Source organism: Acartia tonsa, chromosome 12 (genome assembly GCF_053477335.1).
Source record: "Acartia tonsa isolate MP-2025a chromosome 12, ASM5347733v1, whole genome shotgun sequence".
Classification (NCBI taxonomy): domain Eukaryota; kingdom Metazoa; phylum Arthropoda; class Copepoda; order Calanoida; family Acartiidae; genus Acartia; species Acartia tonsa.
In genome coordinates, this window is record NC_137271.1 from 28,324,259 (window position 1) to 28,352,178 (window position 27,920).

Here is a 27,920-nt window from a genome sequence, read left to right on the forward strand (position 1 = left end):
AAAAAAAAATTAGTGTATTCTTGCTATAATTTATTGTATGGTTGTACACTGTATGTATTACTAGCGGCTACGCCCCCTAGAATCCTCTAGGGGAATTTAAGGTAAGATAATGTAATGTCGACCCGCTCGCCATTTTCATATTGAATCTTAAAAAGAAAAAGAAATAATTTCGAGGGTGGATCATTTTTTATTAGTATGGAGAAAGTACCATCAATGAAATAAAAAAGAACCAATTCCTATATTTCTGTTAGTAAAATCAGCAGAGTAATTTTCTGCCTTGTTTAACATGGCGAAAATATGTTTTCCATCGCAAAAATGTCACAGTTTTTATGAATTTTAACAGATTTTTTAGGAAAAGATTTTAGTTTTCAGTTAAATTGATTTAAATAAAAACATATAATTTCTTAATCATGGTTTTTGATTTTTCCTTTTATTGCTTGCTCAAATATTATAAGCAAGATAGATATGATATCTTATTTGTAGAAAACTTTTTCTGCCTCCAATGTTTCAACCAACCAGATGGTGGTTCCGAATTTAAGCAAACTCATAGCGGAAAAAGTCGGCAATTAGTTTTTTCTTATGTTATATCCTCTTTTAATAAGTAAATTATTAATATTGAATCTAAAAACCTAATAGAAATAGATGTTGTCATCCTTGTAAATATAACAGTTATTTATTTTTAACTTAATACCATAATTAAATAGATAACATGTTAGGAAATTAAATCCTAAATGTTTTGATGTTTTTATCTTGAAAAGAAATAGATACTACACAAATATTGAAATGTTTTATGAAAATTATTTGTACCTTACTGATAAGTATTTATTAAATTATCTTAGGTTTACACAGGGAGGGAGGTGACAGTGGACTTTCAATTTTACTGGTACCTAAAGTTTAAGAAACATATCAGCTCATTCTTTGGCTTAAAAACTTTTATTTTACTTTGATTGGGATGTACAAAATAGCAGTTTCTAAACTTTTCAACCAATGATTTTATCTACAGAAGTTGTAATTTGAAATATCATAATTGAATATGTACACCAATTAATTGTCAAATGTCTTATCCCTTTAGGTCCCTGGTTATACATTACATTTTAGAATTAACAAGTTACAAATTAAATTTAATTTAGAATATTTATTTATGTTTCAAATGATAATGAACCCTTTTTATCACACACTAAATCTACCAAGGTATCTTTACTAAAATTTAATAAAATAACAAAATGCAGGGAAGAGAAAGGATAAGAGATTGCGTAAAAATAACCTAAAACACTCCGAGACTTCTATAAAACTTATCTGAAAAGCATGAATTGTGTAGACCAACCATTTTTGAGATCTTAAGATTCAAACAAAATAATCTTATCACATTAGAATATTATAGCAGGTGTCCCTAGCATCTGTATTCAAAGGGGCAAATAAGGCAGAAAGGTACTAGAAAAAAATCTTAAAAACACAATCCGAAGACTTAAAATAAAATAACTTAAAACCATAACGGGAATATATGAAACTTTAGAATAGAGAAACCAATCAGTTCAGTAGTTATTGAGATCTTAAGCTTCAGACAAAAACTCATACTGCTTTATATAATAGGATGATTTATTTTTTCAACTTATCAGTTAAAATCTTTAGATGCCATTTTTGTTTCGCCATTTAATTTTTCTCTTTCAATTTTACAACATATAATTAGTGTATAAGCGAAACTGAAGAACATGGACAATCATATCCTTTAGTAGCGCAACAATAAAAAGTATTTGTAATCAGGGAGGAAGGGAGGGGACAATGGGCAATTAATTCCATTTAAGAGTTTTGCCTGAATTACCATGAAAACCAGATTTATCCTGAAAATATCCAGAAATTTGTAAAGTGTTTATGGTTATTAAAAATAGGAAACTCAAAATGATTAGAGGGTTCTAAGAAAAAAAACATCTACTTATAAATTAGGTTACCAGTATATCACAATGGAGTAAACATTCTGTAATTGTTCACTAGAAAAATTGCTCTTTTCAACGTTTGTATCCCTTCTCCTTATTATTATCTTCCACCAAAATTCAGGATAAAACGAAGGGTTCCACGACAAACGTAAGAGTCCCAAACGTCAGAGTGGAAAAACATCAGAGTGGACAAACGCAAGAGTCCCAAACGTCAGAGTGGGACAAACGTCAGAGTGGGACAAACGTCAGAGTGGACAAACGCAGGATTTTTGGGACAAACGTCAGAGTGGACATTTTATAAGTAAAACGTATGAGTTTCGATTTTATAATCATTAAAGCGCTGCGGCTAGGTAGGCCAGGGTGCTGAGTGCTGCAGCCAGAGTCATTTTCTTTATGATTAGGTTAGGTTAGGTTATAGGCTAGGGGGCCGAGCGCCCGCGGCTAGGCAGGCTAGGGGGCCGAGCGCTGCGGCTAGGTAGGCCAGGGTGCTGAGTGCTGCAGCCAGAGTCATTTTCTTTATGATTAGGTTAGGTTAGGTTATAGGCTAGGGGGCCGAGCGCCCGCGGCTAGGCAGGCTAGGGGGCCTAACTGTCTATTTTTTGTCATATAATTAAAATAGCATAGACTCTGATGTTTTACTTAAGCAATGTCCACTCTGACGTTTGTCCCACTCTGACGTTTGTCCCACTCTGACGTTTGGGACTCTTGCGTTTGGGACTCTTGCGTTTGGGACTCTTGCGTTTGTCCACTCTGACGTTTGGGACTCTTACGTTTGGGGTAGGACCTAAGATTGTTTATTACACAAATATCACTGTACAGTTTCTAGACATGAAATGACATTTTCATGAGGAAAAAAATATTTGTTAGAACCAGCCGAAATATTTTTATACTATATAAATGTTTTGTCTGCTAATGTGTTAATTGTTTTTTTGTTTTTTTTTGTCTGCTGGATTCATATTAAATTCCGCGGCAATTATGCGCAAGTCCCCAAAGTCCCCAAATTTAGTCTAAATACTTCACGAACACTTTATGCTGGTCCCCAAGGTTTGAGACCCTAAAATATTGAATATTCGATCCATTGTCCCCTCCCTTCCTCCCTGATTTGTAATCGTGGTAAAGGGTTCGAATCCCAGCCCTAGCTTTTACCTACTACTGGTATGTGAGATTCGCAACATTTATAATATAGGTAGGGGGGAATGCCCTCATCAAACTCGATACCATGCAGTTAGGAGCTCCAGACAAAGGACGTGCAATCAAAACAGTTAGTTATCTGTAATGATTGGGATGTTATTGTCTTTAGACATACTATGAACTTCTAACTCTACTTTCACGTTGTTGTCAACAATCCTTAAATCAAAACTGATTACCTGGGCTTACAAATAAACTGTTTCAGTATCTTAAGCCAAAAAAAGTCTGTTTTGAAAGCATTGTTGACAAAGTTATGGCCAAATACTTTTAATGTTATGATCAAACATGTAAAAAACTCAAGAACAACATAATTATAGAGTAGCTGAGCTGCGAAAAATGTCAATCTCTCTGGGGGAAGCATCCAACCAAATAAATGCATCGAAGCTTTAGTGAATTAATAGATTGAATAGAATAGCATTTAATAGATAGAATAAAAGGTAAATTAATAGATAGATGGATTAACAGATGAATAAAATTTAATAGGTAAGATTGATAGATGGATATATTGATAGTTCGAAGGATTAAAGGATGAAACCAATTATAGATAGATAGATTTATAGATGAATATTGTTTTTAGGGGCTCAGCCGCGACTAAACCTTAGATTTTAAGACGTTTGGATTCTCAGGATTTAAAAAAAAGAGGAATTGTCATATTTGGGTCAGATTTAGACATCCAGCTGATTTTTTAAATTGTAAAACGTTCATTTCCCTGAGTCTTTAATGCGGCTGACGCGCGGCTGCCGAGCCCTGCTTTATTTAACCCATTTGTTTTAAAACTAATATTTTTAGGAATGTTAAAAGATACCTTTGCTCTAAGATACCCAGGGATTCCGGGAAAGAACGTCATACAATAAAAATGACCAAGAAAGGCCAGTATATATTTTACCATTGGTTAATTTAACATTTCAATTTTATTTTTTTAATAGGCACTATAAGCTACTTCCCTATTAAAATCAAACTTTTACACTGCACTGTAAAACTTTGAGGAATATTAGTTCTTTTTCATTATGCTATCCTAGTTTTCCTGTGTATTACCAATTAACTTTGCAAACAATATGATTGATATTTTGGCAAGATCTTGGTGAACTGCGAAATATTCTTTTTAAAAAGGTAGTAGAACGCTTTCAAATTTTGAAATATGTAGTGTTAATAGTTTATTATTATTATATTGCATTTTTAAAAAATTTTAATGGCTGACATATTATTGATATGCCGATATATTCCTAAAATTGTGCTTTACTATTTTATCAAAATAAAAATAGATATAACGCTATTCTAATAATTATTAATATAACATCAAATTTAGTCTGTTTTGTTTAACCATTTATTTACCCTCTAATTTATTTGTAGCGTTACTCTTCTATAATTAACTTTGGTTGTCCAAAGAAGATTCTTGTAAGGATAAGGAACAGTCCTGAAAAATATTATTATTAATAGAATGTCCGTTCTTCCATGGTAAAAACTAAACTTGGGTGTTTTTTAGCCCTTTTGGCCTCAAATGATTTTTAAGGATAGAATAATTTTTTATGCTTAGAATGGTTGGGCATAATATTGTCATCATATGTATTTATCCTTTTTTATCATTACTTGAGCTTCGCTTTTTTTTGTTTATTATCATCCTTGTTTTAAATATGGGTCATTTTTCTTCTATGATAATTTGATTTAAAGGCAATAACTGCAAAAATAAACAGATGGCCTTTTGGGTTTCTCCTGAACTAATCAATCAACAAAACTTGAAAGTCATAATTATTGGATGCACTGGGAACTAGGACAAGTATATTAATTAGCAGCGCAGCAATAACAAGCTTATTTCATTCAAGTCGAAAAAAAGTCGAATTATTTATTCTTCAGTAATATGGGTGCTTTTATATACTTACACAATCTACCTTACTGAATACTGATTTTGAAATAAAATGGAAATAGGTGGGGGGGGGTGGGGAGGGGATATATCGTTGTTTGTTTATTACTTTAGGCCAGGTTAAGTTAGGTTATATAGGCCCCCCAGGGGTTAGGCATAGGAAAAAACTACCCCCTTCCCTCCCTCTTTTTTTTAATTTTCAGTGCTCAACTGGCACTCTGTGTGAAGCAACGTAATGTGAAAGGATATTTAACAAATGTAAAAACGTAATACATACAATTTAAAATCACTTGTACTCTAAAGATGGACAGATATAAGGACAAACAGTGGGTATAAAGTTGCTTTGCATTACAACTAATTTTGTTTCTGTTAGAAAAACTATAATTATAATATTTGGAGCAATTGCTTTAAACTGAAAGTCCATCTTTCAAGCCTCATCTAAAGGTTAGTTTTAGAAACATATTTATTTGTAGTTTAGTGTTACAATGGCATACACACTTAAGAAAATAGCTTAAAACCAATGTTCTCTGAATAGCAAATTCCAAAGGGTTCAATAGTTACTGAGATCTTAAGACACAGACAGACTAAAATACGGCGTTCTTCTTTATATTATAGGTATACTAGGAAAATAAAACAAAGGAAAAGATATCTTTTTCTTTATGATATCGCTAACTACTGAACTGCTTTAACTCCCAACCCTGGAGTGATTTTTTGCTATAAATTTTTTAAGCTTTAAACCTAGGGATGGTTTTATACTATTTATGAGTTTTTACTGTGACATTATGATACAAAATAACTCTAAAACTCGTCTCAAGTATCAATCTGATTTAATTATAGGCAAAACAAGATTTACAACTAGGCTTTTTTGCCGCAAATAATTTAAACTACATTTTCTTAGGAGCGAAGCTTCTCAATATCAGGGATCTAAAGGAATAAGACAACGGCCGATAAATTGATGTACATTCCAAATGATGATACACAAAATTAGCCCTACTATTGATTACAATAAGTCAACAAATGAACCAATTAATCAAAATTCAATTAATACATAACGTTACTGTACACTTATACTTACATATATAAAAGTTACATGATGTCTTTGAGTTCAACAGGGTAATTATTAGCTCTCCATGTATTGTTACAATTATAGTATTCGTCGACAGTTTTGCACACATACAGTTGCACAATTTCAGGTATTCCTATAATTCTGCCATTTTCGAGATTTTACCTGATATAATAAACCTTATCTAACATTCCATATATAAAAATAATAAGATGTATGTCTGTCCACCCTTCCAAGAGAAATTGTCCAAAGAAAAAAAATTATCATCTGTCCCCAAAAATAATTCTTTTATTCATTTTAAAACTAAAGCCTCCCTTTTCCCAAATATCCCTTTTTAAATCAAATATTTTACTTATGTATATTAGCAGCAAAATATTTTTAAGGGTCAATTTTCCTTAGATTTAAGTTTTTTATCTGCTTTACATATCATCTTGATTTTGACAAGTTTTGTTTTTCTCAAAAAAAAACTTATATATTTTGCACAGCGTTGCAATAAATTATTAGTTGTGCTATCACTTCCGCAAATTTTCATATTTGCAAAGTGTTTCTTATTAGCAACAAGGTTTACAACATCCATGCAAGTGAATCCTTGTAAAAGTATAAATCAGTCAAGTAACATCGCAATATTAATTGGAAGTTTGAACAAAAATTTATTTTTGAAATTTTCACCACTTATACATAAATAAAGTGCTCTTTGATTTCAAGTAATCATCTAGAGAAGCCAGAGCATTTCCGCTTGTAATGGGATGCTGTACTCTTATGTCCACTATAATATATTAATTTAAGTAACATCCAATGAACAAACAGCCTTTTGATTGCACGACCCTTTTCTGTAAGTCCTTGCTGTGCATGGTAATGAGTTGCACATGTTTACATTTCGCGGAAGGGATGACCCACCAAATTATTAACATCTTGCTTCCAGGCGCTCATTTGGTCAAAAAAGAACAAGTTTGTATATGTCCATAAGTAGCGTATCAAAACGAAGATACCAAAATAGTATATGAAATGAGAATAGACAACTGTTAAACAGTAAAATACATGGTAATTTAATGGGGGGGAAAAGATGATATTTAAACTTTTAAAAAGTAGTATTTACGTCAAAATGTCAGGGTTCTTCAGGGATAAGAAAGAGAACGAAAAGCTTAAACACAGCTAGTTTGGAAACAATCAAGATTTAGTAGATGGGTGTGAAAAAGAAAAAAAAATTGCCCCCCGGATTAAAGTTGAAGGGGGTGTCAAGATTTTTGGATGTGCTTCAGTCGTCCCCCTGACAAATCCCTCTGCACGCTACTTGAAAGTATTCATTTATAGCATAGATTAAATGATAATGGGCCAACAAACATTCAAACACAAATTGTAATATAGCTACTCTTAAACACTTGCTACTGTTAAAATCTTTAAGGATATAGGGATAAGATCATGGGAGATAAAACAATATTGCTCTCAATAATTATACTGTAAGCAAGACTATTGTTTCAATTCAGAGAAATTGCATTTGCATTGCTCTATTCTCTAAACCCTGGGCATCTTGTAAGAGTAAATCTGCCTCCTGTAACCAGTTAAAAGATTGCGTGAAAAAAGATGTTTTAGTTGATTAATAACGTAAAGGTATGCTATAACAATCCCATCCACTAAATTCAAATGGATGTAGAGACCTTTTAATCAAGGCATAGAGTTGCTATGCTTCATAGATTATATTTTATAGTAATAGAATTTCTTCATACAAGGATTCACTTTCACAGAAAGACATAACCTTACTTCTCTTGAATATAATCTCAATTGGATACATAACACTTTTCATAAAACATTGAAAATTATAGTTTTAAACAAAGGATTAAAAATAAACATAGAAAAACAAGAATTTCTGGATTTGAAAGATGCCTTTAAATTTTCAGATTAACAAAAAGAATAATTTTAAAAGTAGCTCAGCAATAACAACCATGGATAGGACAATGAACGGTAATTGGATTTACATCCCAAATGATGATAAAAATAGTACCCCTTCTGTAGATTAGAATTAAAGTATGGACACTGCTAGTTTAGAACAAATTATATTCAATAAATTATCCAATAAATGAAATATATAACAAATTTTATCGAACTTTGGGTACCAGTGTAATTTACAGTCCAAAATGAAATCTTTATACCAAAACTCTGCAGGTTACCCTAATCCTGCGGGGGCCTTACTTGCAGTGCCCTAACCCAAATCTAACTCCCCCCCCCCCTTATTTCAAATTGTTTTAAAATCATGAGGGTTGGTTTGATTGCTTAAATTTTAATCAACCTTATCTATTTTTAATATATTCATTTTTGCAGTAAATACATGGTATATATCTAATGATTACTGAATAACAGTTTACTGTTACTTTTTCATATAATACGTTTACATAGAACATGCTGATTCTAGTTATTTTATTGCCATAAGAAGGTAATTCTTTTTGTGTTGTTAGGATTGACCAAATCTAATGATTTGATAATAGAATTAGCACTATCATATACTCGTACCAACTATACAATTCTTTTTGTCTGTAAATCATAAAGTCCTGCATGACTTTTTAAGACTAAATTATATCCTTTGATAACATCAAGGAGCTTTGTATTCAAAAGGGTAGGGAAAGTTGATAAATAATCTAAAACCATCCCAAGACTTATATATCTTTAAAATGTATAGCCTAAATCTATCCTGGGACCTATGTGAAGACACTACCCAATCTTTCCAGATTTTGTATAATTTTTTGAGGAACACGACTCCAGTGACGTCATATTTTTCTTTCTCGAAAAAGGGAAGGGGGGAAGAAAATCTCTTCAAAAGAGATGGGGAAAACCCCCTTTTCTCCCATCTCTTTTTTTCTTCCCCCTTTCCCTTTTTCGGGAAAGAAAAATATGACGTCACTGGAGTCGTGTTCCTCAAAAAATTATACAAAATCTGGAAAGATTGGGTTGTGCCTATGTGAAGCTTCCGAAAATTGAGAAATCAATCGGTTCATCTTAATCTCAAGCTACAGACAAAAAGAACTTTACTACTTTCTATAATAGGATTTTAAAATCATCCTTATACTAAAGTAACAGGATGTCTGTTTGTGTGTCTGTACCGAAGGATCTCGCTAACCGCTGAACCGATCGGGTTCTCCTTAACAGGGTAAATTTTTTTTAATATTCGGGAGACTTCAACGTAACATAAAGAGATATCGAAAAATAAAAATATTGTAGAGACTTTAACAAACAAAAAAATTTAAAGTGCCGCTAGAGGCCTCTAGGGGCGTAGCCGCTAGTAATAAATACAATGATAAATTGTAAGAGGTTTTGCTTTTCTACTTATGAACATAACCATCCATGTTATATTTTGATTTATATAAACAACTCATAACTGTTTCAAATTCTACGTGATCTTATTATTAAAATTGCTTTAAAAGAATTAAAATCATGTCATTAATATGAAATTTAAAAGACTTTAAGGATGACAACTTCCATATGTAGCAAAGCAATGCGAATAGAATAGCAATCGTTTAACGTGGTCAGAAGGACCCTTTTTGTCTGAAGATTAAGATCTCAAGACTATTGAACCGATTGTATTCAGGTAATCTTCACATAGGTCCTGTGATGTTTATGCCCTTCTAATTTAGTTTAAACTTATGGGATGTATTTAAGCTAACTTAAGATTACAGATCCCGTTAAGGCTAGTATTATGTAAAGTAGTACGGTTCTTTTGTTTGTTAAGATCTGACTAACCACTGAATAGAATGATATTATAATTTTAGGGAAGCTTCACATAGTTTCAGGGATGGTTTTAAGCTATTTTTGCGCATTTCCTAATTCTTCCACCGTTAATAAATAACCCTGACATCCTACAAGGTTGATATAATACATCTTTAATTAATTTCAGGTGTGTGAAATTGATACAAAGGAAGAGAGACAGAAAGATAGCCAGAGAAGATAGAAAGATAGCCAGAGAAGATAGAAAGATAGCCAGAGAAGATAGAAAGATTGTCAGGAAGATAGAAAGATAGTGAAGAAAAGAAGATCATTGAAAGAAATATTGTTCGCTTACAGACCAAATCTCTAGGGTGCCAGTTTTATCAAAAACAAAAATCCGTAAAAATTAGAATTAGGGAGGGGCCAATGAGGGGTAGATTAATCTACAGCCCTTACTTTCTCCCAATATTTACAAAATCAATTTGTAGCTCGATTTAAATACCCGAAAATATATGGGACCAAAAAACTATTCTGTTTTAAATTTTTGCGAGACAAGACAACAATATCATAGATTGATTTTTTTAACTGACTGAATAGTTTATGGCAAATATTTTTATTTTATGGGTCATTTTTTAAATATTTTTGTAAATAAATGAAATTAAGGCTAATCATGAAATTTTGAAAAATGTTTTGACACCCGTTTTCTACAATATGTAGTGGTCAAAAGTAGCAAAATAAGATAAACATACTTAAAACTAAATAAAAACATAAAAGGAGGAAAATCTCATAAAATATAGCAGATTGATGTGCATGTGTTCTCCTACTAAGATCTCGAAAATAGCTTAATAACCCCCATTACAACTTTCTCAGAAGCTTTATATGCGGTCCAGGATAGGTTTTCGGCAAATGTATTGATTTTCTGCATCTTTTTACACATTAATATGCTACAGCAAAATAATTTGACATGTAAGGGGCAAAATAGGAAGCTCTTTATAGTATAGTGGCTATAAAAAAGTGCCGTCATACAATACAAATGACCAATGATAGGCAAATACACAGACTAAATTACCAATGGCAGGCCAGTATACATTTTAATTGACCATTGGTAGGCCAGTATGACGTCATTTTTATAAGCACTACAAAAAGGTTCGCAAAATAGTTTTTTCTTCTGAGTAAATATTCCTGTCAGTGGATTCTAGAGTAGCTATGGTCGGCTCTGGAGCCGTGAGAAATTTTGATGACTTGAGATTTAATAATAAAAGGACCTTAATAATTGTTAATAATTCACACTTAGACTTGCACCATCACCCCTGTTAACCCTCATGCCATAGTGTTGACAATATCATTGTTTTTTTGTCGATTAAAAGTCTTCATGTATAAATTGTAGTTGTTAAAAATGGATTTGCACCAAACTAAACTATAGTATGACATAGTGAAGTTTGTAGCTGGATAAAATAATGATCTATCCCCTTTACTCCCTCCATTCTTACTGGATAAATGAACTAACCAATAAATGATGTTCAATGTTCAATGTTGACGACAATTTTTCCCCTGCTATATTTTATATCCATTTCGATAAGCTATTCTGACTGTGTAACGCTATTCTAATGATAATAACTAATTATGATTATATAATATCAGCAAAAAAGTTTAATGTTGCAATTATGAGATAATTTTAGCATATTCCCAGAAAGTTATATTGAAGTTTATCCCACCCGGCCCATCCACCCTTTCCGTCCTGTATTATGAGAACAAACGCAAAAATGTGGACCAATATCAGACAAAAATATCAAGATAATTTCCTATATTTTCTTAGACCGACTAACAAACGGACATACACTAGTTATAAATTTGCTGTGATTTTAAACGGTAAAGGGGGCAATTTGTTCTATATTATTTTTATGGGAAAATGGTTTTAATTCATTACTTAACATAGAAGAAAGATATGAAAAATTAATTTAATGAAAAAAGTATAAAATAACTGAGAGGAAAACATTAACTGAAAAAACGACATATTAATGTCAAAAATAATGGAAGCCTTAATAATCATTTCACTTTTTTCTTATTGAAAATTCTGACTTTTTTATCTGGTTAAACAAGAGTGAAAAAAATTTGCCTCAAATTTTTCAACCAATTAAATTAAAATAAAAAGTCATTTATTATTTTATTACCATTTTTATTATCATACTATTCTATTTTAAAAAATAGTATTGTTGTTAAAATGTTTTACTTACAATTTAAACAGTGATAAGAAGATTATTTTAAAACTGGCAAAAAAAAACTAGATGTAGATGTTTGATATAGAATTTTGAAATTGTATAAGTAAAAGAATGGTGTTAGTAATTTTAAATAACAATTAAAAGAACTTAAATAAATTGAATTGTGAAGTACAAAAGACATTAAAAGTTATAGATGTGAAAAATCGACCTAAACGAGAAACAAATAGAATAGGTGAGTTTTTATATTAATAGCAGCTACTCTGTAATTAAGAAACTTTTTTTGTCGTTTGTCTGTCTGTTTTAGTTATTACTGGGCTCTTTTTTTATAGACCCCCCTTTTCTTTCTCTTAATCCCCCCCCCCTTTAGTGGTTAAATGAGATCTTATTGAAAATGGACTTACTGAAATACACTACACATTACACATATTCAAAAACGATCCTTTTTTTATAAAGTAGTAAGATTTTTATGTTGTCTGTTAAGAGCTTTCTAACAACTAGACCGATTTAATACACCAAGTTAAGGCAGCTTGATCGTGGTTTTAGGCTATTTTGATTCTATGGGCGCAGTCCAAAGGATTGTGTAAGACTTCCGTATTTTTCAAATTATCAAGAATTATACTTTTTATCTTAATATTATTTTTTTGGTTGAAAAAAAAGTTATTTCCTTATTATATCCAATTTGTGGTAATAATGCAAACAATACAATTTAATAGTAACGAAGCTACTCTATAACTAGAAATGGTCCGAACGTCGGTTCGTCCGTCTGACCGAGTCACTGAAAATAAACATTATTTTTTTTTATTATTTATTAGTTTATTTCTGATACTAAATTTTTACTTGATTGTGATGTCTAACAAAAGTATCATATTTAGTGATAAATTGACATATGTTGCATAGATAATATCTCAATAATATCTCATTTATATGATTATATTTTGTCCGTTTTACTATTTTCTCTACATAGCACTAAACTGTTCTTGTTTAATAAAACTACAATAGCAACAAATTATCTTTAAATTGCAAAGATAAACTTGGTATTAAAATCAGTATCATGGATAGTGCACTAGAAGAAAACTTTTTGCTGGTTTATGTAAAATATTATTTATTTAATGCAGTTATCAACATAATTTTGTAAAAAAAAATCATATTGGAGGAAAAATAGTTTTCTTAATGTAACATATGCCTATCCGTGTTTTGAGACTAAATGTGCAAGTTTTTCAAAAATTCGAAAGAAAAAGAAATGAAATATAAATGTTGTTGGCTCTGATAGGCCGGAAGGTCTAGCTAACAAAAGAAGAATTAATCATATTATTTCATTTTAGTATTAGTGCACAAAAAATGAAAAATATTACTCAGAACCGGTTTAATCCAGCGGAAATTAATCGGATTCGTAACTATACTTGAAATTGAATTTAAGAAATGCGTGGATAAATGGTGGGACTATTAATCAAGATTGATATTTAAAGTTGTCTTTGACCAAGGATTATATAAAACTAATGCAACTTTGGGTCCTTAGGCAACTAGAACACTAAAATTTAATTAGTTGCCCATTGTCCTATCTCTTTATCCCTGAAGAAATGGGACAGATGTAATAAGAAAAGAAATATATATGTATATGATAAAATGTTTCGTCATTTTAAGAAAATATAATTAAAATGAAGCAAAATTAGTTCAACTTCAAAGTTGTTCATTCAAGTACTTCAAATAAAAAAAATTGTCTTTGGTCATTTCATTATAATTAGGGTACTAGCAGTGTCCAAACTTTTTAGCCAATGATTCTAACACACAGAAAGGTGATTTTTTAAAAATCATTGTGGATGTACATCAATTTCTCGTCCACTTCCTTTTCCTTTAAAATACCTTATGGTTACAAGCATTTAACATTATGAAATGTGCTTATTAGAAAAAAAACTACTTTTCTAGCAAACTTTTGACTGAGTGAAAAATTTGTGTTTTTTTTGTGGTAGTGACAAGATACTATTTCAAGAAAATAAAACAAGGACAATTGTATCCATTGATGGCAAAGCTTTGATTTATGAAAACAATACAAAAAGCCTTCAAATTAGAGATGTGCACCCTTTACATGTTTTAACTGTATGCTATATACACCTATATTAGACAATAAATTGATGTACGTCCCCAATGCTGATACACATAATTGCCCCTTCTGTAGATTACAATTAGTGGTTTAAATGTTGGACACTCAACTTTATGAACCAACCAATTAAAATTCAATAAAAGTCTCCAAAGTTGTTAAGCAACGAATAAGAAAACGTTATAATAAACTTTCGAGGGGAAAACACAAAAACATTGCTATAAAAAAGATGCGGTATGCCGGAATAAATAATATATTCTTTCACCAAAATGGAAGGGTGTAAAATAATAAACCAAAGGGCAGACGTACAGACAAACAAGAGTGACCTGTAGAGTAGCCTCGGTACTAATGAAAAACAAGTGAGAGAAAGAGAAAAAAAGATGCTCTGATTAGATTTGAAAAGAAGTTGAAATAACACAGGTGGTACGGTCAGTTAACAGGGATATGACAATTTAAAATAAATTTTCGACAAGCATTTGATAAAATTACAAAAATAAGTTAATATTTATAAGTTGCAATACTTTCTTACATAAATTTTTTAAAAACATTTTGTTGTGATTAATGTTTTTCATATATAATTTAGTTTTTTGAATAATTGTACATGAAATGGTGTAATTTTTCTATTTTAAGTAGTTTTATTGATCATATTCTATGAGAAGACCAAATTTTGTACAGTATATATTTGTATCATTTACTTTTAAATAATTATTCCAACTAAGAAAAATATACAAATATAGTTATGTTAGATAGATTATAATAAAACATGAAACACAATCAATTTAAAAAAAACATAGATCATTTATTTATATCATTTGATATAGGGTCTACCTTGCATTTACACATATAATTTTTATGGTTTATTTGAGTGGTTATAAACCTTTGTACTTTAAAAACTTTTAGCTTAAATCTTAATTAAAAAATCACCAAATTTAATTTATTGCATTTGTTATATAATTCGTTTAATCTGTCGGTCTTTCGGTTATACTTCAAGAGAGATCATATATACTTATTTTTATATGTTTTGTGATTTTCTTTGAATTGTTTTATACTTTAATGAAAATTATTTATGATAACTGAATAACTGCTGTTAACTCATGTTGTCTATTGTCCAGACGTATTTCTTTGTTTCGCTACTTATGAATGTTGTTATCCTTGTTTAACTATATTTTAAATGTTTTTTTTTATTTTCAGAAAGTCGCCAGTCTGTGCATGTAGTTAAAAAAGAAAATCTCTGGTGCTAAAAAAATCTTCCAAAATGATGCAGAGAAAAAAGGTATGAATAGTTATTTATCGCATCGTATTATAAACAGCTTTCCGCGGATATGGCAAAATCTTAGGATTTTTATTTCAATAAAAATTGTCTGTAATACAGTGCTATACATGATTTTTCAGTATGACGGAGAACAGGTTCTAATCCAGCGGGAATTAATTGGTTTCGAAGCCATACTGGAAGTATAGTTTTCAGCATTCTAGTTTAAACCTTTGCCCTAGACCTGTTTTTAAAACCGATCTACATGCCTTAAGTCTAAATATTTATTATCAAGTAATAAATTAACCCGTTTGACGCCTCTTTATGCAAAATATTTATTCTTAATAAAAATATACAGTAAAACAGAAAGTTGGGACAATGAATTGATTTATATAAATCTAATTTGTTTTAGAATATATAAATTAAGATTATGAAATTTTTAACTAAGAAGCTATCCTATGATGAAGTTAAAAAGATTTTTTACTTAATCTTAAGATTTCAATGACAATTTGATTGATTGAGTTCTTTTTTAGAGAAGTTTCACGTAGGTCCCGGTATAGTTTTATTTGTAGATTTATGTCTTAGGATATTTTAGGGTATTTTTCTTTCCTTGCCTACTCTTTTGGTTAATGGGCAAATATATGCGAGGTGCATAGCCGATAGTCTTAAAATCAAATAGGAGGTTTTTTTGTCAAAGAGAACTTCACTTTTATGTAGTCTTTTTAAAGCGTCCCACTTTGACCTCAGTATATGAGAATAACCAAGCATACGGTATAAGAGATCTTAATCGTTTATTGTTTTATTTTTTAGCGCCATCCCCTCCCCCAATTTTTAAATGAAACTTAATATATCTTCCCATTGATTAGGGATATTTGGTCTAAAGAAAACATTACTGCCTGCATTATAGGAACACCAGTCAGAAATCTTATTTTATAAAGTATAGTAAGTTTTTTTAGCTTAAGAAATCGATGACTATGGAACCGATTAAGTTCTAAATTTTTGGGAAACTTCACATAGGTCTTCGGATGGTTTTAGGCTATTTCATTTTCAGATACAAGACTTCGTATGGTATAAGGCTATTTTTAGTAAAGTAGTATAATATTGCTATTTTTTATTGGTAGAAATGTTTTAGATAAAATTGGCTGATTTATTACTTGATTAAAAAATTAGTAAAAAACTTAGTTTATATTGTAATTGCTTTCAAGTATTCTTATCTCCATTTCATTCTATTTAAATAATTTGTTGTTTTTCATATTGTTTTTTAATAGTGAAGCTTCCATATAACTCACTTTGTTCCGTACATGTCAGTTTGTCAGCATGTCTATACAAAAATGTGATGTTGGGTGGGTTGCTTAAAGGTTTAAGATTATAGATGTAAAGATTTCTTAGACTTCCAATTTTAGTTTTAAGAAAATAAATGAAACAAAAAATTTAGGGGAATAATTTTTTCTAGGTGCGATTTCTCACTCCTTAAATACTTATAAAAACCTTTCCAGGACCTATGACAAGCTACTAAATTGTACAGGAGAACTATATCGGTTGAGTTACTTGATGTCACTTTTATATTAGATTTTTTTTTTACCTTTTAACTTGTGGATGTTGTCATCCTTGTTTTATTACATAATTTACAGTCCGTTATATAATATTTACAAAAAAATATGCTCCTCCCTTTTTATTAGGGAGGAGGGGGGGGGGGCATGTTTTATATGACTTATAGGCTACCAGTAGACAACCCCCTATGGTTTTAACCCTTTATATTTACCCTTAACCTTATGGTTTTAGCTTGTTTTATATAAAGATCCCTAACTTAATATTATTTCAATTAAAGTTGCGCTAATTAATTTAAATACTAATTTTTAATACAATTATATCCATTATTAGCACAGCAAAAAGTAGACTTAACTGTTATACGGTTGTAAAATATGATTTATTCTAAAAAATATTATTTAGACAGTTAGTTCGGAGAGATTCTAATTAAACAGTGGCTTTGCTACTTAAAATAACTCAATTTAAAAAATATTTGTTTTTTTCTTTGAATTGCCAATCTCATTTAGACTATAGACAAGAAATATATTTCTTTGTTAGGGACCCAAATGTCAGTAGACTTTGTAATGTGTGCGACTTGTTCAATGATGTCCTTTACAAAAGGACTGTACATTTTTAATAGTATTTTTACATAGAAAATTATTATTAGTATAATTTTACCTTTTTTATATTTTTTTCTCAAAAGTGTCTTTATAAAAAAGTAACAGGATCTCTATCTGTCTGTACCGAAGGATCTCTGAACCGATATCCTCCAGTGTAGCTCCTCATAGAAGGTCAGAGCTAAAGTGGGTAGGGTTGACTTTCCTCTCCCCCACCTCATTGGCCCTTAGAGGCCTCAAGGGGCGTATAAGATATATAGATCAAACTTAATTCAGGTGCTTTTTAGAATCTTTAAAGGTAAACATTAAATAATCTAAGGATGGTATGATTGTTATTGACAAAGAAAATACAAAAAGGATTAATATCAATATTGTTTTGAGTTATGTACTGACTTTATAAACCCATATTATTTTCAAAGCCTACCCTCTAATTACATATTACAACTAACTTTGGAGGGGGGGGGGGGGGTGATTTAACAACTCTAAAAACATAAGGGGGGGGGGGCAGGTTAACCAATGAACATGTATGATATAAAACAATAAACTTAAACTTCAATTCAATTACAACAGCTAAAGCATATTTACTAAAAGTTGCAAAAAACATATCTTTAAAAATTCTCTTCGAGTATATTGAACCTAATGTTAATGTTAATGTTAAACTGTATTAATTCCATTAAAAAAGTAATATATGATTCATATATTATAACTATAAAAAACAAAAAAATATTTTAACTAGCAATTTATCGAATGAATTGCTACATATTTACTTCGACATTATGGGCAAAAATTGACATTTGAATATAGTAACAAGAATAGAATTATGAGTACCTTTATTGTAACAAGTATCTACCTCATGATAAAAGTTAAAGAAAGCTAATAATTTTCGACCATAATTAATTCTCCTTGACAATGGCGGGTCGCCTTTGACCATATAGTTAAATCTTTTATTATATTCACACATACAGACTTACCTTCCCCCCTCTCACACCCATTAAAAAGGAATAAGACGCCTATACTACTTACATACAAAATACACATTATATAGCTTTTATATAACTCACTAACTTATATGCGGAGAGGAAAGAGGAGAGAAAATAGCCTAAAACTAACCAAGGCGCTTCATTTAAATTGGTTCAGTGGTTACTTCTTTGTGTAATAGGATAAATATTATTATTATTATAGTATTTCTTTTTATTGAAAAAAAACAACCATTGAATTTTAATTGAACATTAATTAACTTCATTGTATGTATTTAAATTTTGTTTTTCTGTTTATTTTAAATATAAACCCCATACATACATAATTAGTATAAAGGTATTATTATACTTTATAATAAACAGGTATTTCATAGTGCGGTTTCCCACAATTTTGTTTATTTTTACTTTTTTGGGGGAAATGGGAATTTATAGATTAACCGTAATTTTTATTCCAACTTTTCTATTTATCAAAATATAGTTTTTTTCTTGTCATTGTATCTTTTTATCATTAGAGCAAGTTTGTAAAGTTTTTTAGTTAAATCATTTTTAGTGGTCATAATTGATATAAAATTTACAGGATGTTTACCTGTCTGCGTTTAGCGAAGGTTCTCGTTAACCACTGAACCAATATGGTTCTCCTTTACTGTGAAGCTCCTTATAGGTCCAATAAAGGTTTACAACTATTTTTGATAAAATATCATTATAACAAATGTTTAAAAGTAAAAGAATTATTAGAGCAAATTTGATTTCCATTAATTTTATCAAATTAATAAGTAATAAGCATTGAAATCTGTAAATAAGTTATTTAAAGCGAAACAAATTAACAATTTCGTGTATGTATAAAAAAGGGTTAAATTTAATTAATATGAGGTTGGCAACATTCAAAGTAGCGAAGCAAACATTTTTTGTCTTATTCTACTATTTGTGTTTATTCTTAGGAGCTCCTTAATAATTGTCTCGAGAGCCGTTTTAATCCCTGGTATGTCAGTTTTTTTCCGGAAAAAGCTTAAGCTCTTGGTAACCACTTGACCGATTGGACTCTGCTTTTTAGAAAATATTTCTATTCGTTATATAAAGATCAATTAGAAAAACTGAATTCATGAAGAATTTATTTAAATATTTGGGGGTTACCTAGACGTCAAAGGTGAATCAACTATAAGTTTTAAAGACTAGCAAATTGACGAACAGACGAAAAGTACAATTAAACGGTTAGCTACGCTGCTATTATCATGGTTAAATAGCATGGAAATTATGGGAAATAACACAATCTTAATCTAACATTCCTATGTATTAACCTCAGGGATACAGGGATGGCACAATAGATAATAAATTTATCTTAATCTAAATTATTATATGTGACACTAAACAATAAATGCTGGAAAATATCAGAGAGGAGGGTTAGTTTTGGTTAAGATTTACCGTCATTGTCCTCTCTCCCCCTGGAGATAAGATAGAGAAAGCCAATCACTGAGAGTTGGAAGTCACAGGAGCAAGTTTTCAATAATAGACAAAGATCAAAACTGTTTCAAAGCAAATTTTTCTTTTTAAATATGGATATAACAATTCAAGGACGTCCAATATATGGTTTTCATTTTACTATCAGCTGAAAACTATCTATAATATGACGCAATAAATAATTATTTTATTATCATATTTTAAAATTAGATACCCCTCCTTTAATCATAAAGATTTATAAAAGTTATGAACTCAATAAAATATTTTAAATATTATTACATTGTTAAAGTGGGTGGAGTCATACCTTGTTAAATTATGTGCTGTTATTATATCAACAAAATATGTTATTAGTAAAAGCGATATAATATTTAGGCAAATAGGATTTTATAACGTCAGAAGTTGATAACATGTCAGTTATGACTACCCTACCAATTGCCATAATATAATTTCGATGTAAAAATCTGCTTCTAAGGTCTACAGGTATTATTAGATCATAAAGTGGGCGGAGATTGAAGCCATAAAATGCGCCGGTTATTTTAGTATTATAGTGTTCTCACATGTATTAATTTGTATGCTCATACAATATAGAAAATGTTTTATATTAGCAAAAATATATTTAGAATTGATCTTTGAGAGGCAATTAAAGCAGGGACTTAAAGGGATAATACAATGGCCGGTAAATTGATATACATCCCAATGATTATACACAAAGTGACCCCTTATGTAGATTACAATTATTAGATGAAATGTTTTGACACTCAACTTAACCAACCAATCAAAATTCAATAAAAGTCACCAAAGTGGTTAAACAAATGAATAAGAATTGTTATTATAAAAACTTTGGGGACTACTGTATTAAACAGCGCAATGTCTCCTCCCTCCTTGCAATTAAAGATTCTTTGCCCAAAAACTATTAAACTAATTTCTGTCTTTGATAACTTGAAACTATTGGTATGTCAAGTTAGATGAGAACAATATATTACAAAGTATTTTTTTTCATTATTTTTATAAATACACTAACCAAATATGGAAATAGTTTATATAGATTAATACTAGATTACAGTTTGCTGTTCTTTTGCATGTAATGAATAGTTCACTTGTTATTGCTACGCTTTTGTTATATGTTCTTTTGTAGTTTTGAAAAGACATATTCATGCGTTTGATTGGACTCGCATACCATTCAATCAAATACTTTCAATCTAGAGAATAAGGCTCAAGTAATCAGCATTTTTTACTGTGTAGTTTTCAAACAAGGCTCAAGAAATCATATTTTTTACTATGTTTTTTGTTAAAACCCTGTAAAAATTAAAAAACGAATTGATATACCATTTTAGTGGTCTATGTTGACTTTATTACATTCAAAAAAGTCACTTTATCATAAATTTGCCGTCTTTAGACCTAATTTACCTTAAAAAAATCAGTAACCCTTTTACCATTTAAATCCATATCTACAAAGTAAAACATTGTAAAATATATATTATTTTCATTGCTATCCGAAATTTTTCACAATTTTACTGACCCCTATCTTCTTGATTTCAATCCTTTGATGTTCTCTTTCTTGACAGCTCAGAAATTAGGTGTTCTGTCGATATAACTTGACACCATCAAGTTAAGCTACAAGCATTATGTTCACTTACAAATTCAAATTTTTATCAATACATGACACTTTTTTAGAAGTTATCATACTTAACATATTATTCATTATTCAAATTGGGAAAGGGAAAATTAATATTTTAAGTTATTACCAGAGAATAAGTCCCTAGCTTTTAGGGACTCTGTATTCAAAAGGATAGGAAGATGCTAGAAAACTAGCTAAAACCATCTTAAGACTTGAATCTGAAGATATAATTGTCTGCACAGGACCTATGTGAAGGTTACATAAAAGGAATACCCAATCCGTTCCGTAGTTGTTGAGATCTTAAGCTTCAGACAACAACAAAAACCTTATTACTTCATATAATAGGATAAAATTGCTATTTTTATATTATAGCTAGATCTTAAATACAATTCAATTAGATCTTAAATATTATTCTAAGATCTATGTCTGTTCTGTTCTAGTAATAATTTATTTTGAAATTTGCTAAGATTTGAATTGTGTTATTGTATCAACATGTTGTATACAATAAATAATACAATAAACTTACATAATATAAGTAATGGTATTACATATTACCATTAAATCCATTATTAAAGCCATTTGACCATCGAGAAATCTGAGAAAATTTACAATCTTTAAACTTAAAATAAAAATAATTTATAATTTTATCTTAATATCCGCGGAAAGCTGTCAATAATACAATACGATAAATATCATTTCCTAAAAATCAAACATATCATATTGACAAGCTTCTTTGTTTATTGCAGTTATTAAGCATTTAAAAACATTGTCTAGAAATTAATTGATAATGCCTGTCAAAGTTTCCATTGAGTTTTATTTGGTAAACCTTCTCTGCTTAAAATATTTTTGCATACGATTTCTTTATTATTACTGTATAACAATTCAATTTGGGAGGGAGAGGACATTAGTCTGTTTATTACACAAGTCCCCAAAGTTTTATAATAATGATTTCTCATTTGTTGGCTTAACAACTTTGGGGACTTTAGTATTTTGATCAGTGGTTCCATTAAGTTGACTGTTCAAACGTTTCAACCACTACTTTTAACCTACAGAAAGGGTAATTTTGTGTATCATCATAGGTGATGTACACCAATTTATTGGCCATTGGCTTATCCCTTTAGATCCCTTATAACAATCATTATCTTGTTTTTGCTGCGTTTTTTATGGGTTATAAACATCCTTGTTTATCAAATTGCTTGACCAATTGAAAGTATTTATGCCCTAAATTGAATTTATTATGAATGAGAAAGTTTCATAGACTTAGGGTAAGGATATTGTGTAATGATTTAACTATCCCCCTAAATTTCAAAATTCCAGTAGTTGGTCAATATTGGGGGAAGGAAGGATAGTAGGTTAATGAAATATCCATTCAGGGATCTAACTTAATTAACAGCCCCAATGATGACACACACAATTACCCCTTCTGTAGATTTAAATAAGTGGTTGAAACTTTTGAACATTCAACTTAATAAACCAACCAATAAAGTAATAGTCCCCAAAGTTGTTAAGCCAACAAATCAGAAAACGTTATTGTAAAACTTTTGGGACTAGAGTAATAAACAGCCCATTGTCTCTGATATCCCTGGAAAGTTTGATACTTGAGATAATACAAGATACGTCAAGGAGTTACCCCCCAAAACTCAGTTGGATCCTTCAACAAAATATCCAAATATTGCATTTTGATAACACCCCTCAATTCTCAACTATGAATTATAGTAGCCATAGTTTACATTTGATGATCGGACTGATATTTGAATAGGAATTATGTCTAACATTAAACTCTTTAAGTTCATTGTAATGCTAAATATGCTACATTTATGTATCATATAGTTAGGGTATTTAAAGTTGAGGAATGAACTTCTTATATTAAAGTTATTGTGAAAGTAGATTGAAAGTAGAAATATTGAAAGGACGATGTTTACAATTAATAATAAGGACAATTATGTCCATAAGTAGCGCAGCAATAACAATTTAAGGTGAAAAAGAACAGCAAACTTTTATACAATTTTAAAAGGTTTAACACAATATGATTCAAGTATCCTAGGTGCGTGTTGATTTATGTTATATTTTTGAGACAAATAATTTCACAATAGCAAAATCAACACAAACATCCAAGTAGTCTTTAAAAACGGACATTTTTATGGAGTAGCTGCGCTAAAAAACAATAGATTGGCTAAGATTTGTGCAAATTTGAAAAATTTTCAGTAGCTAAACTACTGTAAATATTACTTTTTTAAAAACAATTCTATCTGTTTGTCTGTCCATAACTCTCTTCATGTATTCATATTCAACCTTTTCTTAGGAAGGAAGCCAGTTTTCTGTTTTGCAATATTTGAAATAGATCCTTCTCTAATACTTTATTTTTTATCTGTTTAATAATTGTAAACTTCGCTAGCTATTAATTTATATGGGCTTGTTTGAGTTTTATACTTTAAAAAAACAGTCAATAATCAATAATCATATAAAATATTTTCTATTTACATAATACAATGTTTTTGATTATGAATAACATTATTCCTATTGTATTCAACATATTTTTTATTATTTTGTATTTTCTCACATGCCGACAGATTTCATTAGTTTTTAGGGGTAAAACACATTTCAAGGGAACTTCATTAGTACTTTTATATGATTTAACTTAAAGTTAATTAAACTTAAAGGTTTAATAAATATTAGATAGATTTTTTTCAAAGATTGTTTGGTAAATTATCTCCAATTTTGATGAACAAAATATCCCTGAATGTAGATTAAAATCAATGGTGGAAAAGTTTGGACATTATTTTTTTTGTACAAACCAATCATTTCTTCGAAAAGAAGAACGTTCTCAAAGTATAAATTATAGTCTAATGTCCCCCACCATCCTGAATTTTTCTCAGAAGAAATAATAAACCACTTTGATGGAATTGTCCTATTTTTGCGCGGAAATGAATATGTTTGCCCCTAGTGGGCACAATAGCTTCTTCTCGAGCTATCAATGAAGTGGTATGTAAGGCCTTTCCATAAAACAGAAAAATAAAAATAGCAAATCATAACTATTGCATATCCAGGTAACCAACACTATGATGGCACGACCTTCGTGTGTGTGTATGCGAATAAGTTAAGCCGGTTTATGTGTCAGTGCATTTCACCCCTGCTCTTACTAATAATTTAATTTACCCGACATACCAAAAAGCTTCCGGCTAAATGATGAATTAGTTTCATTTGAAAAACACAAATTTTCGCTCATTTTAAGTCCTATGATGTGGGATTGGGGGTAGGTTTATTATCATCAAGAGAAAATTTCCTACGGGGTGGGGCTGATGGATGGATGGATAGTTAGGTGGGTGGGGTAAAATAAGAAGGGGTCAAATCTTCCTTCAGGTATAATAAAGAAAGAGAGAAAATAAGGGGGTATGGTCATGCATATATTTGGACAGAACTTAGGGGTTGGGGGATACTCATTAGGGGGGGGGGGTACATTGGAGGTCGATGACAAATTAATGCCACGCTGTATCATGGGATGGGGGCGTGATTGAAATGTGTAGTATACTCCTTTGATTAAACTCAATTTACGGGTTTTTATATAATTGCAACGTAGTTATAAGACTTTTGGTAGCAATAAATTGAGATGTTGGGTATCCCTCTAACTGAACCGATTTTTGATTAGTCAACGGTCTAAATTTGTCTCGGCCAGGATATGATTAAAAGCCTAAATCGGCCAAGGAATAGCCGAGTACAATATTTTTAAACTTAAAAAATTAAAAATAAAGAGCTAAATGATTTATTGCGTCTTTCTCTTTTTATCGACAGACGCACTTGGATATATTATTTTCATAATTAATTATATGTATTTCCCATGTTAACGTCACCTTATGTGTAAATTTGGTGAGCTACATTATTGAATAGCGTTGTTAAGTTAGGATGGAAGAATTTTGTAATGAAAGCAAAAGTGGGGTAGAGGATAAGGGATGGGGTAAAACGGGTTATCATAATGTTTTATTTTCTTGACTTTAAGTTAAACTCTATCACATTGGATGGTGGGCGGCGGCAGTTTAGATAGGGGTGGGGAGGAGGTTTTACTTGTAGATTTCAAATTTTTGAGTTCTTCAAAACAAATTTAACCCTATATAGTTGGGTTCAGTTAAAAACAAGGACAATTCCTCTAATAGGGTTCAACATATACAATACTTTTTGAAGATAGAGCAGCAAACTGTAATACAGATATAAAATATGAATAAACAACAACTGTTATCGTGTATGTTTCCACTGGTCTAAACAGTTGCGCGTTTAACCAAAAAAATGAAGAGGTCATAAATAACTTTTACCTTAAATATTTATTTTTTTTTTGGGTAGGTTTTATTTGGATTTAAGGACATGAAGGGTTAAGACTCTCCCCTTCCCTACAAATGCCTGCCAAATCAATCCATGAATCCTTCCCCCTTCGCCTCCCCAGCCACTCGGGTAAAGTCCCCCCACCCACGAATTTCTAACACCCTTTGAAAATTTGAGTAGCATCCGCGGATAGTATTACATTACCTTTCACACTGGTTGCTAGGACTAAAAATAAATGAATAATTATCAAATGAACAATGAAGTGAAACTAAGAAATTAATACTTTTGTTTGATATTGTGCTTATTTTGACTATATTTTTGTGAAATTAAAAAATAAAGTTATAAAAATGGTTTATATAGGCGCTAAAAAACAGGTAAGTTTATATTTGATAAGAGTTTTAAAAGGTTGTTTGAATAAAAAGGGGGATTTGACACCTTATGAAAATATAAGTTTTTCTTATTTCAAAAAGATCATTATTTAGACTAAATTTACTTTTTTGCTGTATTTATATACTTAAACTTACAAATCAATGCCTGTATCATTTTGTCTAATCTTATAAATGCCACAGCCTCTAAATATAAAAAAGCTTTACTTTTAGAAAAGATCCAAAAGGTCCTTAACCTTAGTTTTAGAATTAATTGATTTGCCCTTTTTTTAAATTAATGGTTTTAATATAGTGTAAAAATTACCTTTTTCAACCGTTTTGACCACCAAAGAAAAATATTTTAAAATTTAAGCCGTTAAGAAATTAATTGAAATATTAATATCTAGTTGCTTCACCCTTGCCTATGAGTGAAATAGCCTAAAACCACCCCAATTATATACAAATCTTTCCGAGATCTTCCGAGAAAAAATCTTACTAACTTTATATTATAGGATATTATGACTAAACTGTATTTAAAACCCTGTGTTAAATTTTACTCATGTTTTTGTAACTAATTACAAATTACGCTCAGGCCTTTTAGCTCGCCCTAATTTCAGGGGTAAAGTATGGAGTAAATCACCCAAAAATTATAAATTAGTCTTACAAAGTAAATTGTAATTTTGATGATTGTTTGTTCAATTTATGTTAGTGCTCTCCAGATTCTTTAAGGGAAAGTACCTTTTTTCCTAATTTTTATATAATATAAAGACTATTGTCGCCATAAACATTGAAATAAGTTGGGTACAGATAATTCAGGAGATCTATTATATTAGTACTTTCTATTATAGGTTTAGTTATTTGTAATCTTATGTCAATATTACAAATACATTGTCATGATGGATAGAAGATTTTAATAGTAATGCTTAACTTTGTAGTTTCGACATAGGCATATAATTTATAATAAAATTAAATGTATAAATGTCAGTTTTAACTACCACTTTCATAAAATGCTTTAAATTCTTCATTATTCGGTAATATAGGACTTTGTTTAAGATAGTATAATTTCTTCTACCAAAAATATTTTTTAATAATCACTTTTCCGTTTATCCGTAATTCAATCTCTTTTTGTGTGTTGTCATTTAGTGGAGCAGAAAAATAACTTCCCAGAAGTTGAAAGTCGGGAGGGATAAGACAATCGTAGACAAACACTTAAAGTCATCTATGTAGAAAGGCATGATGTATTATTTTATGTATTTTTCATTACTAAAGCAACTTAAGTTTCCTGTTAGAAACATTGGAAACAAATTATTTTAGATGCCATACCTACCCCCTTCCTGGCAATATTTAGAAAACTTTCTATTGAAATATTATAATTTAGGGGTTTCATATTAAACTGCTTTGCAATTATTAATGGCGCAGCAATTCTGTAACTAATGTATAATCTGTCCTTTGCATCATAATAAACAAAATGATCACTCATTCACATCTTATTGGTGGATATTAAAATAGAGCTTTTCAACAAAATGCCATAGACAATACCTACCAAAAATTTGCGAGTTATCTTATACTTTTTAAATAGTCTACAAAAAAAATCTGTATAATACTTCTATTTTCTTCATTTTTATATATTTTCAAGTACTTACTAGCTATGGACAAAATCATTCTTGCATTTTTTATTTAGAATTGTTCTTTACATGCCCTTTAAAATATTTAGTTCATAGTAGTATGTGTTTTTGTCTAAAAAGAAATAACAT

The 27,920-nt window shown here is 30.2% G+C and overlaps 2 protein-coding genes across 5 annotated transcripts in view; both read left to right on the plus strand.

Moving 5' to 3' along the window:
• Positions 1 to 27,920, plus strand: part of LOC145334613 (cell death-inducing p53-target protein 1-like) — a 345,932-nt gene that overhangs the window by 288,454 nt on the left and 29,558 nt on the right. The window lies entirely within an intron of this gene.
• The window catches only part of LOC145334610 (uncharacterized), a 167,601-nt gene that overhangs the window by 118,012 nt on the left and 21,669 nt on the right, over positions 1 to 27,920 (plus strand). Inside the window, exons 3-5 of one of the 2 annotated variants that reach the window (XM_080180134.1) lie at positions 9,924 to 10,104; positions 12,019 to 12,184; positions 15,239 to 15,320. In XM_080180134.1, the coding sequence (XP_080036260.1) occupies positions 15,303 to 15,320 (18 nt within the window). In that variant the 5' untranslated portion in view covers positions 9,924 to 10,104; positions 12,019 to 12,184; positions 15,239 to 15,302. Of the gene's footprint in view, positions 1 to 9,923; positions 10,105 to 12,018; positions 12,185 to 15,238; positions 15,321 to 25,967; positions 26,176 to 27,920 lie in introns of those variants that run through there. The other variant, XM_080180133.1, reaches the window with a different exon arrangement.